Source organism: Fundulus heteroclitus, chromosome 12, assembly GCF_011125445.2.
Source record: "Fundulus heteroclitus isolate FHET01 chromosome 12, MU-UCD_Fhet_4.1, whole genome shotgun sequence".
NCBI lineage: Eukaryota > Metazoa > Chordata > Actinopteri > Cyprinodontiformes > Fundulidae > Fundulus > Fundulus heteroclitus.
In genome coordinates this window covers 17,280,875-17,297,336 of record NC_046372.1, presented here as the reverse complement: position 1 = coordinate 17,297,336, position 16,462 = coordinate 17,280,875, and the positions used below count along the sequence as shown (strand labels likewise).

Here is a 16,462-nt window from a genome sequence, read left to right as displayed (position 1 = left end):
AAAATGGGTTTTCTTTACCTGTAAGCCATAATCATCAAATTACAAGAAGAAAACCTTGAAATATTTTACTGTGTGTAAGGAATCTCTATAACAATACATTTCACTTTCTGCATACTGGAAAAAATAAGTAAAGATTTATGCAATATTCAAATTAATTTGATGTACCTGCACTAAATTTTAAATAACGATTATGGAGTATCAACATTTCTGTTGCATAGTGGATTTCTGTCAAGGGGTTACATTTTGGTCTGATTCCAAATTTTACAATCTTTTTATTAATACAGCTTTGTTCAGCTTTGTCTTGCAGCTTCATGTCAGTTTTTATTTTGGCTCATCTTGTGCTCTCCTCTCACCTGTCCTTGTTTCCCTCATTAGTTCATCTGTATATCTATCAGTACTCATTCTTGTCTTTCCAGCTTGTTACCTCTTGTTTTAGATTTGGCCATGTCAACTTGAAAAGTTAGCCAATAAGCCTCCTTTGTTTTTTTGTTTTTATCTATTAGCTCCTGGCATCCTTCTGTCTCTTACCAGTGGGCATGGATTTGTTGCTCTCATGCGCTGGAAGAAATTCCAACTTTGTCAAATCACTCAAAGCTTATGTTTTTTTTTTCTTTTGCATTCTCACGCTGTGTTCTGTTGAGAGACAGTTCAAGATATGTATTTTCCCCCAACTATCCTAACGTAATTTTTTTCTACTTTGCGAAAAGGGGCGCCGTGTGGCAGCATCCCTCAGTACCTGTCTATCCATGTTTGTCTTTCTTGGATGGGCTTTACTGAAATCCAATTTTCCCCCTGGGGGACAAATAAAGCAATTCAATCAATTCAATTTGATTCCAGCATATTTTCCTGACCTAGTCAACAATTACATATCCAACCTCAAACTAAAACATTGTTTTTCTCTTTTAGCTGGCTCTGCTCAAAACTGTAACATGGGATTTTTTTCAAATTATTTAGATCAATGTTTTTGTTCTGAATGCATGAAAAGCCTCACCTCAAATGCTTTTGGAATCTTGTTTGACCTCATCTCATTACTAGACTTACAGCTGTTGCACAGCTGTCTCCTTCCTCCTGGCCTGCTGACATATTTCTAACAGAATTTCTCTGAGCCGCTGCCAGTCTCCCGTATACTTTCTTTATCATTTAATCAGACTTTTTCCCTTTGGTGTGGACCTGAATACCAAATCTCTAATGTCTTAAGGAAACATCAATCTGCTACACGTTTAGCGTGTCATCCTTTTAGTTCTAAATTAGTCTCAAATTGTGAGAAAGAATCGGATCAACACCTGTGCCAAGGAAGCTGGGGGAAAAAACATTTAAAATGTAATTAAACTTTGGCTTTGTGGAACCCTACGTTTGGCTTCCACTAAAATCAGAGGTATCCTTATGTGTTCAAAACGGGAAGCTTGCAAACTTCCAAATTTTTACCCTAACAGCTGCACATGTAAATATTATTTAATTTTAAGGTGACACACACCATTGTGAAGCACTTAACAATAGGAAGATGTGAACTACAACTTGTAGGTCAAGACAGACTTTGGTGTACTTTCAGGATCCACATTAGAAAACTCTAGACCAGTGCTTTGTCATGGCTTGTACTTGTATAGGGCTCTTGTAACTAGTCCGGACGACCCCATAGCACTTTTCACCACAGTCATTCACACACACATTCACACCCTGACGGTGGTGAGCTCTGTCAGTAGCCACAGCTGCCCTGGAGCAGACTGACAGAAGCGAAGCTGCCATACATTGGCACCAACGCGCCCTTCTGCCCACCAGCAGCAGTCAATAAGGGTGAAGTGTCTTACCCAAAGACGCAATGACTGAGACAGTCAGAGCGGGGGATCGAACCGCCAATTGCAGGACAAACTCCCTAACTCCTAAGCCGCTGTCGCCACTGTAATGGTGCCACCATTTGTTATACAAAGAATAAAAGTTTCACTAATCACCCTGTATCATCAAGCTTATTTTTTTCCCCGCTCATTGTGCTGTAAGCCATATTATCATATTTGCTTATCAATAGATTTTTGGGGTGGCACAGTAGCAAGTACTGTGCGTGTGTGTGTGTGTGTGTGTGTGTGTGTGTGTGTGTGTGTGTGTGTGTGTGTGCGTGTGCGTGCGTGTGTGTGTGTGTGTGTGTACTTGCAGCTGAGTGAGAACATTTTTTGCAGATTTTACTAATAATATTATTATTATTATTATTATTATTATTATTATTGAATCTAAATCCTTCCTAGACTACAATATTTTGTTCCTTTATGAATGTAACAAACACTATTGCCACTGTATCCTCTTAGAGCACAAAGTTATGCCTCGCACACACAGAAAAAAAAGCACATAATAGGTTGTTATTATTATTATTTATTCTCAGGGTTGCTTTATTTCATTTTGTCTCAGCACAAGAAGTAGCTGGTTCATTACCAGAATTGCACTCTGTTACTTGCTTTCTAAAGGTCACACAAATGAAATTCAAATTAGGTTTAAAAGTACAGTGAATAAGGTCTAGCTTTTGGATATTAGTAGAGTTGTTTTCTTCTTAAGCCAGGGAGTAAACATGCTTGAACATTTTTCCAATTTTGTCGCTTAAGAAATTGGAACATGAAGAAAACAAAGATTTTCAAGCTCGCTTTTATGTGTGATCAAAACTATAGAGTATGTTTAAAGCATTTATGTCTGAATGAGTGTATATATTCAACTTTTTTGACTGTTTTCAGCCAGTGAATAGCAGCCACTGCAGCACATTGCTTCCTGAATGTAAAGTGGAACAGAAAAAAGCATGTTGTTTTACAAATACAGTGCCTCTTATTTTAACGGGCTTGTTGACTTTTAGTACAACACTCTATTACTTTATTTCTTTCCTGAAATAATTCAGCACTAGTTACTACTGGCCGGCTCATCATTAAACCAGCAAAAGAAATCCGACCTTTGTGTTTAAGTGAGAGGAATAAAATTGGTCATGATGACAAAATTTGCCATTGATTATCATGTACCTGGAGTTATAAATCATCAAATAATACATTATGTTCAGCTGTAGACAGGGTTAACCTTTCTTCCTCTGCCAGAGGCTTTCCTGAGCCGGGCATCTGCTGCATAATAATCTGTCCTCACTGGACTTTGCAGCACTGTCACATGCTTCACCATCCTCTTTTGATCGCTTACTGCCACTCTGTGGTCATAAATATTTCATACAGTTTTCCATTGTTTTCAACATAATCCTCATTAAATTTGATTTCTGCATCTCATTTATGACAGTTTATGGTAAAGATTTTATTCTATAGGTATATCGACAGTATGGAGCACATTTCTTGTACTCCTGCTAAATATGTGTAAAAAGCCATAAAATAGAAGCATCTTATGTTCCAGAAGCATACGCACTTTTTTAATTAAATGGTCAATTTGATGACATTTATTCAGTTTGAAAAAAAAAAATCTCAAGGCCAGAACCTACAGAGAGAGGTACCTTCACCATTCCTCTTTTCAGAATCACACTATCATTGAACGCCCTGGATAATTTATTATGTTTTGTTCTTTTAAGCCTTCTTAGAAGAACAAAACATAATAAAATAAAATTAATTTAATAGGCAAGGCAAGTTTATTTAGTACTTTTCAGGAACAAGACAATTCAAAGTGTGTATATAAACAGAAAAAAGTATTACAGACATAGGGAAATATAATTTTTTTATTAACAAAGAAATAAGATAAGTAAATCCTAGACTTCTTTCATACATTAACAAACATACAGAAATACTTAATTGTTTCTATTCATAACAAGAAATAAGCTAAGCATATTCTTGGGGATTTCTGATCTAAAGTAAATCCGTACAACTTTTCTAAAGCTACAACTAGAATAACTTATTTTATTTTATTGTTTCACTGGAACGAGCTTCATCACAAAAATTTTTAAGCTTAATTGTTTCTATTGATACATTACTCAAAGCTACAACGTAAGGTCTCTGATCTGACCTTTCTAAACCGCAGCTAAAATTGGAGGATTGTTTCTATTCACAATAAAGTTCCACTGGAACCAGCTTCATCATTAAAAATGCTAAGCTTAATTGTTTCTGTTCATAAAGTTACAGATTAAGGTCTCTGATCTGACCCATAACGTTATTCCCATAACGCTCGAAAACAGGGCTGAACAACAGGTATGTGTGGACCGACGAAGAGACTTATTTCTTGTCTCATCCGTAAGAAAAATCTGCATATTCATTTGAACCATGTTGCATTACTGATCTGTGGTTCAAGTTAGTTAGCAACCTCTGCTTCCTGTTTTATTACAACCAACGTCAATGTATGGTGACATTGCACTATGCGTCACCTGGTTAATATGCAACAAACCAGTAAATGGAAACAAGTCTGATGCACATTTTCTTTTTTGCAATATTTAAAAAGTTCACTCAGAGTTTGCATGATGATTGAATGTAAACAAAACTATTGTTGTTGCTATTGTTGTTGTCAGGATTTGTTCTGGTGAACCCAGACACAACCACACACCGAGGTACGTTTTAAGAGTTTTATTGAAGCAAGGATGAGTTGTGGAGAGAGAAAGAACCAGAGTCTTGACTGAGCAGTAGCAGAAGGATGTAGATGGCAGGAGTTGGAGGACTGCAGGTGCTGGAGGACTGGAGAGAGAAAGCCGGAGGGCTGCAGGTGCTGAGCTGTAAGTCCAGGGAGACCCTGAGAGCCAAGGAGCATACAGGGCAGGCGTGAGAGCACTGAGGACCAGGAGATGCCGGAAGCTCGGTAGCAGAGCCAAGTTCTTAGAACGCCGGGGTATGAGGTTAGCTGGCAGCACAGTAGAGAGAGTTGCTGGAGCGCTGGGGTGTGGTTCAGCCGACAGCACAGCAGCTAGAGTAGTTGGAGCGCTGGAGTTGCAGCAGAACCAGCAGCACAGCAGAGAGAGAACTTGCAGGCGGGCAGCAGGCGTAGGAAGCTCTGTCTAGGCGGCATGGGAGCTCTGACTAGCAGACGTGAGAAGCTCTAACTGGCAGATGTAGGAAGCTCTGGCTAGCAGGCACGGGAGCTCTGACTAGCAGACGTGAGATGCTCTGACTGGCGGACGTAGAAAGCTCTGGCTAGCAGGCATGGGAGCTCTGACTAGCAGATGTGAAACACTCTGACTGGCAGACGTATGAAACTCTGACAGGCAGACATAGGAAGATCTGGCTAGCAGGTGTGGGAAGCTCTGACTAGCAGGTGTGAGATGCTCTGACTGGCAGACGTAGAAAGTTCTGGCTAGCAGGCATGGGAGCTCTGACTAGCAGACGTGAGACACTCTGACTGGCAGACGTAGGGAACTCTGACAGGTAGACGTAGGAAGATCTGGCTAGCAGACGTGAGAAGCTCTGACTGGCAGATCTAGGAAGCTCTGGCTAGCAGACATGAGATGCTCTGACTGGCGGACATAGAAAACTGTGTCTAGCAGGCATGGGAGCTCTGACTAGCAGACGTGAGACACTCTGACTGGCAGACATAGGAAACTCTGACAGGCAGACGTAGGAAGCTCTAGCTAGCAGGCGTGGGAAGCTCTGACTAGCAGGCGTGGGAAGCACGAGACAGGACGAGGTTAGGATGAAGACAATCCGGTGGGGAAGAGCAGACTGAGGGAGGTTTAAGTAGAGGTGTTGGCAGGTGTACTGAGTCCAGGCTTAATTGGGAATGGCAGGTGGAACTAATGGGGAGGTGGAGTGAGAACTGAGCTCCATGAGATGTGGAAAGTGCTGAAAAGTTCATGGGGAGACAGGCAGGCCAAAAAACTGCATTATGACAGTTGCTCTGCAACATAAATTAAAACTTAAGTTAAAGTATTAATGCAAAAAATGCTCCAGTTACTCAAGTTAAAATTTCAATGTGCATTTATGCTGCTGCAATAATAGATGTGCCACTAAATATAACACATTAGCAAAAACACTTTATTTCAGAAAAAAAAACAGAGCAGGATTGTTTTAAAAGGCTTTCTGGTCTCTGTAGCAACACAAAAATTTCATCTACTTTGGCAAAATTAGGTTCTAGCAAATCTTCCTCTTGTGTCATCCATCAAGATTAAAGGTAAAAAAAATCTCTGTCTGATGAAAGGCTCCCGTTTTTATATTGCTGTTTGATCATGCTTTTTATTCCTTTTCACTTTAAAGGCCTAGTCATGTCGTGACAGTTTGACATTGTATCAGCCTTTGACATTGTAACATGGGATGAAACCATGCTTTCCATCTACAGTAGCTCACAAAAGTCAGAAACACCCCTCTCTTTTTTGAAATATTTCATGTTTTTGAAAGGACAACACTGATGTTATGAGACCTTGATACAATATAAAATAGTGAGTGTATGTACAGATTGTGAAAAGTCTAAATTTGCTGTCCCCTTAATATAATTCACACACAGCCATTAATATCTAAACTGCTGGCAAAAAAAGAGTACTCAACTAAGTGAAAATGTCCAAATTGTACCCCATTAGCTATTTGTCTTCTTGTGTCATTTGGTTGTTACAATGTCTCAGGTTTGAATTGCGAGCAAGAGAAACTCTCATACTGGTCACTGGAAGTTCAACATGGCCAAGGATCTCTCCCAGGATCTGAAAAGAATCGTTGTTCCTCAACGTAAAGCCGGCAGAGGCCATGAGAAAATTGGCAACACCCTAAAACTGAGCTGCAGTACGGTGGCAAAGACCATACAGCAGTTTAACAGGTCAGGTTACATTCTGGTCTCGCCATGGTTGACGGAAAGAGGACAAGTGCTCAGCATCATTATCCAAAAAGTTGTCTTTCGAAAATAGAGGTATGAGTGTTGACAGTATTGCCAAAGTGATTGACTGGGTGGGGTGTCAGTCAGTCCTCAGATCATATGCTGCACACTGTATCAAAAGGGTCTCCCTGGCTGTTGTCCCAGGAGGAAAGCTTTTCTAAATAGACAAGAAAGCCTGCAAACATTTTACTGAAGGCAAGCAGCATAAGCACATGGACTCCAGAACGTATTTCCTTTGGTCTGATAAGACCAACATAATTGTGTTTGGTTCAGATGGTGATTTATTGGTTGTGTGGGTGGCAACCAGGTGAAGAGTACAAGCAACTCAAGCATGATGCTGCATGGCTGAAGGCATCTAATTGGTTCTTTCCATTCAGTCCGAATGATAGGATTGGTCAGAGTTTTTTTACAGCCCTGCAGCTTTCACAATCTACATTTTTAACCTCCTTTTCTCTGAATCCATAATGTATTGGCTACTGGCAGGATGGAAGAACCATTTCACCCAGTATCACAAAAAGTGTTTCTGAACAGGATTACCAACTATACCTGGGGTGGCATCCAATGGCACCACCAGAGGGTGGCCAGGAGTGGCCATGCCCCCCGTGCCATGTCCTGGCCACCCCACTGGCCAGTGTAAATTGGAGTAGCATCAGTTAAGCATTTCATCCCATTATGCACAGCCAGCAAGGCAGCCGCTCCTCTTGGCCTTATATCGCGCTTTTTTTTGTATCTGCCAGTATCTACTTTGCCCTTCTAGTGGTTTTGTATTTCAATAAATTAATAAATGTACATTCCTAATATAATTACAAAATGAAAAGGAATTGTTGTTCAACTCAAAATGTTAACTGTACTCTTATTGGTCTATGCACATTAGATCATTAGTAACATTAAAGATCAAACAATAAACCAAAAGATATCAGTAGGCGTTTACTTAAGTCTTTAAGATAGTTTTCTACAGGCAGCTTTACAACAACAGTAGAATAAAATCCTGAAAGTATGGCTTTTAGTTTCAGTGTGCCACCCCAAGAGTTGCCCCACTTTGGGCACAGTTTGGACTTCTCGCTTAGGGGTGTGCTCTCCTTTGTTGCCAGTGATTTAGACATTAATGACTTAGTGTTGAGTTATTTTAAGGGGATAGCAAATTTACACGGTTATACAAGCTGCACATCGACCGCCTTACATTTTATTAGTACCACTAAGGTCTTCTGGCTCCAGTCTGCTCTGCATACCTAGAACACGAACCAAACACGGAGAAGCAGCATTTAGTTCCTATGCTCCACTTATCTGGAACAAACTTCCAGAAAACTGTAAAAGTGCGCAAAGCCTGAGTTCCTTTAAATCCAGATTAAAAACACATTTGTTTAAAATTGCCTTTGAATGTTCTAATTAAACTGTTTTACTGTTTTTAATGTTCTTTTTTGTTTCTACATTCTATCCCTACTTGCTTTTATTCCTATATTTTAATAATATAAAGCACTTTGCATTGTCTCTGTACTGAATTGTGCTATATAAATAAATTTGCCTTGCCTTGCCTTGTCATATCTTCAGATTTGTCCCATGAAAAGATTCAATAAAACATTGACACAAAGATTGGGGGGTACTCACTTTTGAGACACTGCATTTAAACACACCTGTTATTTACGTCTTATATTAACATGGAAAACAACGTTATAAAATACAGGGGCTCAACACACTCCAGTCATAATAAATAAAACCCTTAAAAAAAGTCAGTCACAAATTTCAAAGCATGCTTCCACTGAAGTTATCATGCTGAAACACATTTCAATAGCATAAACGGGCAGACATTGTGCAGATTTTAAATGTGCAATGAAGGTTTTATTAGAAGTCCTGTAAATGAAAACTGTCGTGATAAACAGAGAAGTGGTGTTTTCTGCCTTTAGTTGTAGATTTCATGGGTGGGTGAAAGCGGCAGCACGCTGCGGTTATAGGTAAGCCCATAGATGGGGCTCATCGCTGCATGCTGCAAGCTTTCCACCTTGCCAAACTGACGCATGTGGAAAAGCAGGGTGAGCTTTCGGGTCATGGTCCGAAGCGCCAAGAAAGAAGCCAGGATCTGGGCGAGCAGGAAAATGAGGAAGATGGAGTGGATGGCTCTCTCCAGAGGCAGGATGATGATGCCTTCGTCGGTGACAAAGAACAGCAGCACTGGCAGCTGGAACGACAAAGACAGGAGCCAGAAAGCCGCCAGTGCTGGCACCTGATGACAGAGAGGAAAGAGACAGAGTCTGGTGCGTGAGGGTGGTTTAAAGATTGAGCAGTCCGATACCAAGTGCTTCTGTTACATCCACAGTGAAGCATATATAGTACAGAGCTTTGCATAAACACCCCCAAAACTTCCTGATAGACCAACACAAAGTAATGCAAAAACATGGAGGTGAAATGATGCATGGTTTTTAAAATGTTTTACAAATGGAAACCAGAAACGTGGGATATCCATTTGTATTAAGCCCCCTCTACTGTGATGACCCGAAATGAAATCCTAACACTAACCCTAACCCAAGCCAATTACTTCAGTAATTATCTAACATTTAATAATCCTATGTGTAATTAATCTTGGTTTAAATAAAGCTGTTCTCTAAACGCATTGGAGGTTTGTTAGAGACCGCCGGTGGTGATGAAGGCTCAGGAACACAAAGTACCAGACGTGCAAGGGATAAAGTTTTGGAGGAGCATATAGCAGCGTTCGGTTATAAAACAATGTCTTTAAACATCTCCTAGAGCACCTTTAAATTCATTATCCCAAATTGGACAGTAGATGACCTGAACTGGCAGTACTAGCTCCTCTAGTGGCTTTATCTAACAGAGAAACACAGTTAAGATATCTCTGAGCCAGTTTTAAAGTTTAGTGGTAAAAGAGAGCAAATAAGGTTAGTTGCAGTAAAACCTCAGCCAATGGGTGACTAAGACGGAGCTACGTTTTTCATCTGTAGGAGCCAGGACAACATGAAGTTGTTGGCAGCAGTAGCTTAGCTATAAATATGTTGAGGAAAAATTAACTGTTTGGCCTACATGCAAAATCGTATGTGTGGTGGAAAACTAAGGCTGCACTTCACCCTGAATGCACCATCCTCATTATGAAATACTGTGACGGCTGCATTCATGCTTATTGGGATGCTTAATTTAGCAGGAACAATAGAGATAGTTTGAGCTGCAGGGAAGATTAAATGAGTTAAATCTGGGGTATTACTGGAAGACCTGCTAGAAATGGCAGAAGACTTGAGAGTCGTTAACCTACCAGCAGGTTAACAACCTTAAACATATCTGTACATCCATTGATACAATGGAATAGTTTAAATCAAAACATATTCATTTTTTGTACTGTCCTAGTTCAAGTCCAGACCTAAATCAATTGTTCACAGACATTCTCCATCCAGTCTGGCTGAAGCAGTTTTGCAAAAAAAAATAAAAATAAATAACAGGTAAAAGTTTCACTCAAGATGCGGCGGTTGGTAGACATATCAAAAAAGATTTGCTATTTTAATAGCAGTCAAAAGGTGGATCTAAAAACTATTGTTTCAGCAATCATGAATATACATGCACTCCATAATGTCTCAGTTTTTTAATTTAAAAAAATTTAACCCATGTTTTTTTTGTCCTTGTACTTTACAACCATGTGTCGGTGTTGATCTATCACCTCCAATTCTGATAAAAATACACTGAAGTTTGACATTATGACTTGACAAAACAGTAAAGATATTTTAAGGAGTATGGACACTTTTGTAAGGGACAGTACACGTAAAGAGATACGGTATCACCTGAGGTTTTTGTTCAAGTTCAGAGAGGAAGTGAGTCTGAATTACCTTTTCTTTAAGATTGCCGATGTAGCCCAGGTAGAGCCGGATAACTTCAATCACCGTGACAAGGACCAACCCGGTTATGAGCAGAGCCTGGTAGTACCCAGGAAGATAGTAGTACTGTAAAGAGAGAATAACTGTAATGAGAATATTTTAGTGCACAAAGACAGAATGTGTAAAAAAAAGTCTGTCAGTCCCTTTTGTCTCTTTGTGCTGTTTAAACACATTAAATAAATGGCGATTTCACTGGATTTAAAGTTTTAAACTTACTTTTCCTTATGTACAGAACTTCAATGCATGACATGTAGATAAAAGGCAGCTAAATTTATATTCTTTACTGTTTTACCTCCATGCATTATTCTTGTTTCAGTAGTGTCCAAAGCAGTGGCTCCAACCTGTGGCTCTGGGGCCACATGTGGCTCTTTTACTCCTGTTAATAACTTTGGCCAAAAATGATGTCGAACTGAGACGTGTTTTAAAACATAAAGGCATTTTAAAAATATAATTTTTAGTGTTTCGATATAATAGCTGTACACTACGTCCCCAATAGGATGAGACTAAATCCACAAAGAATAGATTTTTTGTTTAAATGACATGCTTTTATAACTTTTATTTTCCATTAATATGGAAAGTTCCGTTCAATCAAATGTCATTAAACATTTTTTTAACTATTAAAACAAACAGATGTTATAAATTAGGCATTTAAAACACTTGATATGCTAATTTTTGTAGGTTTTGCGACTTAAAATAAAGTATAGTAGAAGCAAGGGCCAGTAATATCACAGTAACCACTAGATGACGCCAAATTTAAAGCTTTTTTGTTTCAAATACTGTTTAAGAATAATCTTTTTCTACATTAGGAATTGCATGATCTTACATTTTTCATCATATTCTTTATTCTTGTCTTTTTCTTACTTAGTTTGACAGCTTTGATTGAGCTTCTGTGACTCCATGTTTATATTTTTTAGAGTTTTTTTATGGTCTCATCTGTTAAGGCTACAACTAAGAGTGTAGGATCTATGTATCATATTTATAAAGCAATAGAACCTGTTTACAGAGTAAAAAAAAATCAATTACAAGCATAAAGTACTTAGCTAGTAAAAATCATATCCAAATATGTTTCCATTTTTTTCTGTATAAAATAGTCTCTTAGTACTGAATAAATGTAATAAAAGTTTTCCAATTACTTACTTTCACTTCCAACATGAACACAGCAGAAAACCACCAACAAGGAAAGTAAAACAGGTTGAAGTACAAGAGCATTTGCAGAGGAAGGTGAGAAACCAGCTCGTTGACCACTGAAAGACAAAGAAATATTTTTTTTTTAGATAGAAAATAGGTTCTTACATGTAATCTGTTTGAAACCTCAACTCAAAGTGAAATAATATCTAAGAATTGCAACATAAAAATATCAAATCCCCACAAAATAACAAGAAAAACCAAAACATCTAAGGTTTGCCTCATCTAAGGTAGAGGCAAAAAAGCTGGGATTCCCCCATGTGCTCCAGTGGATTTAGCAACACATCAACCACCTAAAATACAATTTTAACTGTATTCTAACCCTAACAATTTATTGTATATAGTTTTGTTCAGCAGAAAAAGGCCTTGGTATATGCATTCCACTGCAGAAAATTGCCTTTAGTGGTATTCGTCACAATGGATCAAATTAAATCTTTCATTCTCTCATGAAACCAGTCAAACATGTAGTTTCATGGTGTTTAGGCAAGGAAGATGCAGCTGAATTAACTGCACTATTGGTGTACATGACTACATAAAGAAGTGGGACAGGAAGTATTTCAGCTGAAACCATACAGGTGGCTGCTGTACACTTCACTACGATGATTTAGGTAAAGAAAAAATAAATTTGCTGTCTTAAAATTAATCTGATAGGATATGAATACAGTACACTATACTTGAGACATCAGCATGCTTTGATACACTGATCATTTTTAAGTTTTTTTTTTTTTTAAAAGTTACATTTCTTAGTTCACATGTTAGAAAAAAAAAATCAGCCATTATGTAAACCTTAGCAACCAGAAATGTTACTTTTTCCCTAACTTTGAGCTGTGCTGGGGTTGGTTAATGCACATTCAGCAATCTTCTATTTAATGCACAAGTGATGTCGCACATTTTCAAACAGAAACTCCTGAACTTACTATTTGTGGGGTATTTCTAATGTTTTTTGAGTTGCATGTAAAAGGAACTTTGAACAGTACATAAAACACAGGTGTTGTGTTCTGAACCAACCAGATGCATCCTCCTGCTCCCTGGTGAAGTCGCTGTCCGCTGTCCTGTTGTTTGTGAATACGGAGCCTCCCATGTAGGCAAGGCCCATCTGCAGGTTGTCCGGAACGGGAGAGTAGAACACGGGCATGGTGGGTAAAGCCGGTGGTCATGAGAGAGCGGAGGAGTCACGGTGTGCAACAACCCAAACACTTTAATTGTAGGCTCTGTGTCTGCTGCTAATTCCTGTTGTCTTCTATCATATAAAGGCACAGTTACAGGCCTACATAGATTCTAATGGCTACAGAGAGGCAGATGTAGTCCAACGTTGCTGCTAATCAGATTACCGCGGGGGAGGCGGGCTGAGGATTAGTCTGAAACAGTGACATCATACATTGTCTGTTAGTGGGTATGTTTGATGAGTAAATTTGTTTAGATAATTAATAAATAAATATAGTATTTGAGCTTCACAGAGTTCACATAGGGACAATATTTATTACACTGCCAATTTATGCTGTTCCATTCCTGGTAATTTGATAAATTCAGTACAAAGACAGACTCAAAATGTTTGTATTGTTGTCATCTTTTTTATTTAAGAGTGTGAACAAACAGTATGCCTCAAGTAGGCCTAACACCCTCTGCACCGCACCCAACCAGCGTGGTCCTCAGACTGGGGCCTGGCTTTAACAGTCTGGCCTTGAAGCCCCACTCGTCATTATTGCGGCTGGGTTGCAAGTACAGAGTCTGGCCACAAGGGGTCATCACAACTCGTCCCTTGGGGCGTGCAGGGGGAAGTTCTGGAACTCCTCTGGCACTTCTTCCCCTTTCTTGGACCTCTTATAGAAACCCAGAGACTCCAGCAGGCTGCTGATCTCGTCCGCCTTCATGTTCTTCACAGGGACGGTCTGATGTTTCAGGAAACACACAGAAGACACAGGAGCGCGGACACATAGGCACCACCACATGCACACATGAGGAGTTAAAGTTAGAATATATTGTCAGCTAATTCAGGACATGATATTTCTTTATTTATTTATTTTTTGTTTGTGCTCTGAGTGTTGCAAAATAAAAACTTGCACTTAATGTTCCTACAGAAACTGAGCAGGCAAAGGGTGTTTACAGGAAACCAGTACGATATTAATCATGTTTTATTAATAAGTTAAAGCGGAGGGTCTTTATAATTTTATATATTATAGTATATTATACAAACCTATATCTTAGTTTTTCAGAAAATTCACATATTATATAAAAGTCTAAAAATTATTTTTCGGTCAAATCGCACACTGCTCCCTAAGGGATGGATTCAATGCAAAGACAAATTTCCCCTCTGTGGGACAATCAAGGACACATATTTAAAAATATTTTTTATTATAATCAATGCTGCTGAACATCTAGTGAGATGTTTACAGTCAGCGATCTACAGGTGTTTTATTAAGTTCAAAGTCAGCCCAGCCATCTACCAGGACATGTTAGAGCCCACAATGCTGACAAGCTGTGTGGAGATGCTGATTTGATTTTCCACTTGGCACCTACTCTCACTGCCAGCAGTACCAGTACTCGCTTTCATGACCATGGAATCACTGTTTGATTGGCCTGACCTGGACCTTATAGAGGATTTAAGGGGTATTGTCAAGAAGGAAATGAGACCCACCACAGCCAAAAAGGACCATGTATTATACTGTGCAACATCAGTCAGAAAAGGCTATAATTCAAGTTCAGAGGGACATGATAATTCATCCAACTCTTTCTCAAACATCTAAAAAACAAAGCTCCTCAAATTTGATTTAGTTTTTCTGTAACTCGTTAAAACATATTGATGCTTTTATAAGGCACATTTAAGCAAACAAACAAACAAAAAACAAATAAAAAAAGATCTAAAAACCATGCTTGTGTTTTTTTTATTTATCTTGGCCTTAAATCGATCTACATCTACCCGTGTCTACGTTCAAGGACCTCCTGGACGAGCCTCTAAAACTCGCATCTTACCTTTACAACCTCATCCTTATCATTGTAAAATATCAGACGGGGGTTCTTCTCTTCTGATGAGTCATACTCTAAGTTATGGCTGTACAGCAACAACAACAAAAAAAATCAGCAAATCAGGGAAAACAACAGGTAGGCATTAGAGAATAACACACATCCATCTGTTTTACTTGAAGCTGAAAAGACTTGGAGTGCAATGCGTTTGGAAAGCTCGCATAGCTGGGACAGGACTTAGCAAACTGCTTGAAGCCATGTCTCAGCAAGAATACTTAGGAACATGACAGGAGCAGAAGGATACTACAGAGCCCAACGCTCCATGAGGAAGTGATGGAGCTCAGGCATTTTCTTTATGCCTCATCCAACCACACTGGGAGCCTGGGGAAAAGGAAAACAGACAGTTGTTATAACTGATGCGTGTGTGTGTGTGTGTGTGTGTGTGTGTGTGTGTGTGTGTGTGTGTGTGTGTGTGTGTGTGTGTGTGTGTGTGTGTGTGTGTGTGTGTGTGTGTGGTTCATTGGGTTTCATATCTTGGCAGAAAACAAACTGACAAACCAGCCAGCATCTCATTCTTTGTCTTATTTAGTCCTCTTTCTCTTTGTTGTCTACATATTTAAGCTCCTTAATGTTATTTCTGCATCCACTGATCATCTCATTAAGAAATCCAGGGTTAGTTTTAAAGGTATCCACACGTGTCAGATTTTGCAGTTCCCACTCACCATCAGTTTACCTCGGGCGATGACCAGCCTTTCTTCCGCCGCCGTGTCGTTGCTGCTTTCTGACGTTCCAGCAGCGAGTGTGAACGTGAGCACCAAGCAGGCCAACATTTTATAGATCATTTTTGTGTCTTTCAATCCTTCTGCTAAGGTTAATAACGAACAACTTGTAACCTTCTAATCCAGCAGGTCAGGTTGTGAGGATGGACGAGTCCATGAGAAATGTACGTGGGGGAGTTACGCCTACCTGAGTTGAATTGTTGTTCTTCCAGTGTTATTGTTATTAATAAAAAATTAGAAGCTGAGAACAAGATTGCACTATGTTGCCACCTGGTTTACATAAATACATTTGTGTTTCCAAAGTCTTGGTTAGGAGTCTGTTTTTGATTTATGAGGGGCCCCTTTTTAAAAAATATAGTCTCCTCCTCGTCAGCAGGATCCCAGAAACTCTACTGAACATCTGTGCTGTTATCACTATTTCCCATACTGTACAGGTTTCAGAGGATGTGGCCCCTGAGAGCCAGCCAGATGCTCTAATCCACTGACAACCAAAGTTCAGTCTGTGATTCAGTTGATTATAATTGAACATTTTTTGTAATCTGTCCATTTAAAAGTGAAACACACTCCCAATTTGTAACAACAAAATCACATGTATACTTTGTCAGCTTCAAATTTTGCTATTTTCTTCCTTCATAACATATAAATTTGCTAATATTCAGTTATACTGCAATAACTATGAAGATGAGGAATTTTCCTATCAGGATGTTAGTCTGGTTCTCATATACTGTCCTAATTTTATGGTGACATTTCCCCAACATTTTTACACCACACTGTTTGCATATTGATTAATCTGTACTCTGGAGGCCCTCGCAGGGTCTACTTGTGAGAAAACGCTCAATGTTGTTTTTTCCTCTGAAAGGAAATCCTATAATTTGGATTCAGTTGACTTGTTTAATTGATCTTTACCTGAGACATTCCAGAGCTTATTAGTGG

The 16,462-nt window shown here is 39.2% G+C and overlaps 2 protein-coding genes across 2 annotated transcripts; both read right to left on the bottom strand.

Annotated features, from left to right (window-relative positions):
- Window positions 1-8,214: 8,214 nt before the first annotated feature.
- Window positions 8,215-13,081, bottom strand: LOC105923206 (transmembrane protein 17A). The gene is made up of 4 exons (XM_036144115.1): window positions 12,798-13,081; window positions 11,742-11,848; window positions 10,557-10,670; window positions 8,215-8,953 (listed from the first exon to the last, which is right to left on the bottom strand). Exons 1-4 carry the CDS (start codon window positions 12,922-12,924, stop codon window positions 8,633-8,635), a joined length of 669 nt encoding a protein of 222 aa, XP_036000008.1. The 5' UTR covers window positions 12,925-13,081; the 3' UTR covers window positions 8,215-8,632.
- Window positions 13,082-13,367: 286 nt separating this feature from the next.
- LOC118564841 (selenoprotein M-like) lies at window positions 13,368-15,978 on the bottom strand. Its single transcript, XM_036144119.1, has 4 exons — window positions 15,473-15,978; window positions 15,055-15,131; window positions 14,760-14,838; window positions 13,368-13,678 (listed from the first exon to the last, which is right to left on the bottom strand). Exons 1-4 carry the CDS (start codon window positions 15,590-15,592, stop codon window positions 13,535-13,537), a joined length of 420 nt encoding a protein of 139 aa, XP_036000012.1. The 5' UTR covers window positions 15,593-15,978; the 3' UTR covers window positions 13,368-13,534.
- Between the last annotated feature and the right edge of the window lie 484 nt (window positions 15,979-16,462).

Bases quoted from the DNA above. Each gene is read 5' to 3' on its own strand.
- LOC105923206 (XM_036144115.1), bottom strand. From the start codon at position 12,924: ATGCCCGTGTTCTACTCTCCCGTTCCGGACAACCTGCAGATGGGCCTT. The intron at 11,849-12,797 runs GTTGGTTCAGAA...TTTGTCTTTCAG, and splicing joins GGAGCAGGAGGATGCATCTG to TGGTCAACGAGCTGGTTTCT. The intron at 8,954-10,556 runs GTAATTCAGACT...CTCTGTCATCAG, and splicing joins TCGGCAATCTTAAAGAAAAG to GTGCCAGCACTGGCGGCTTT.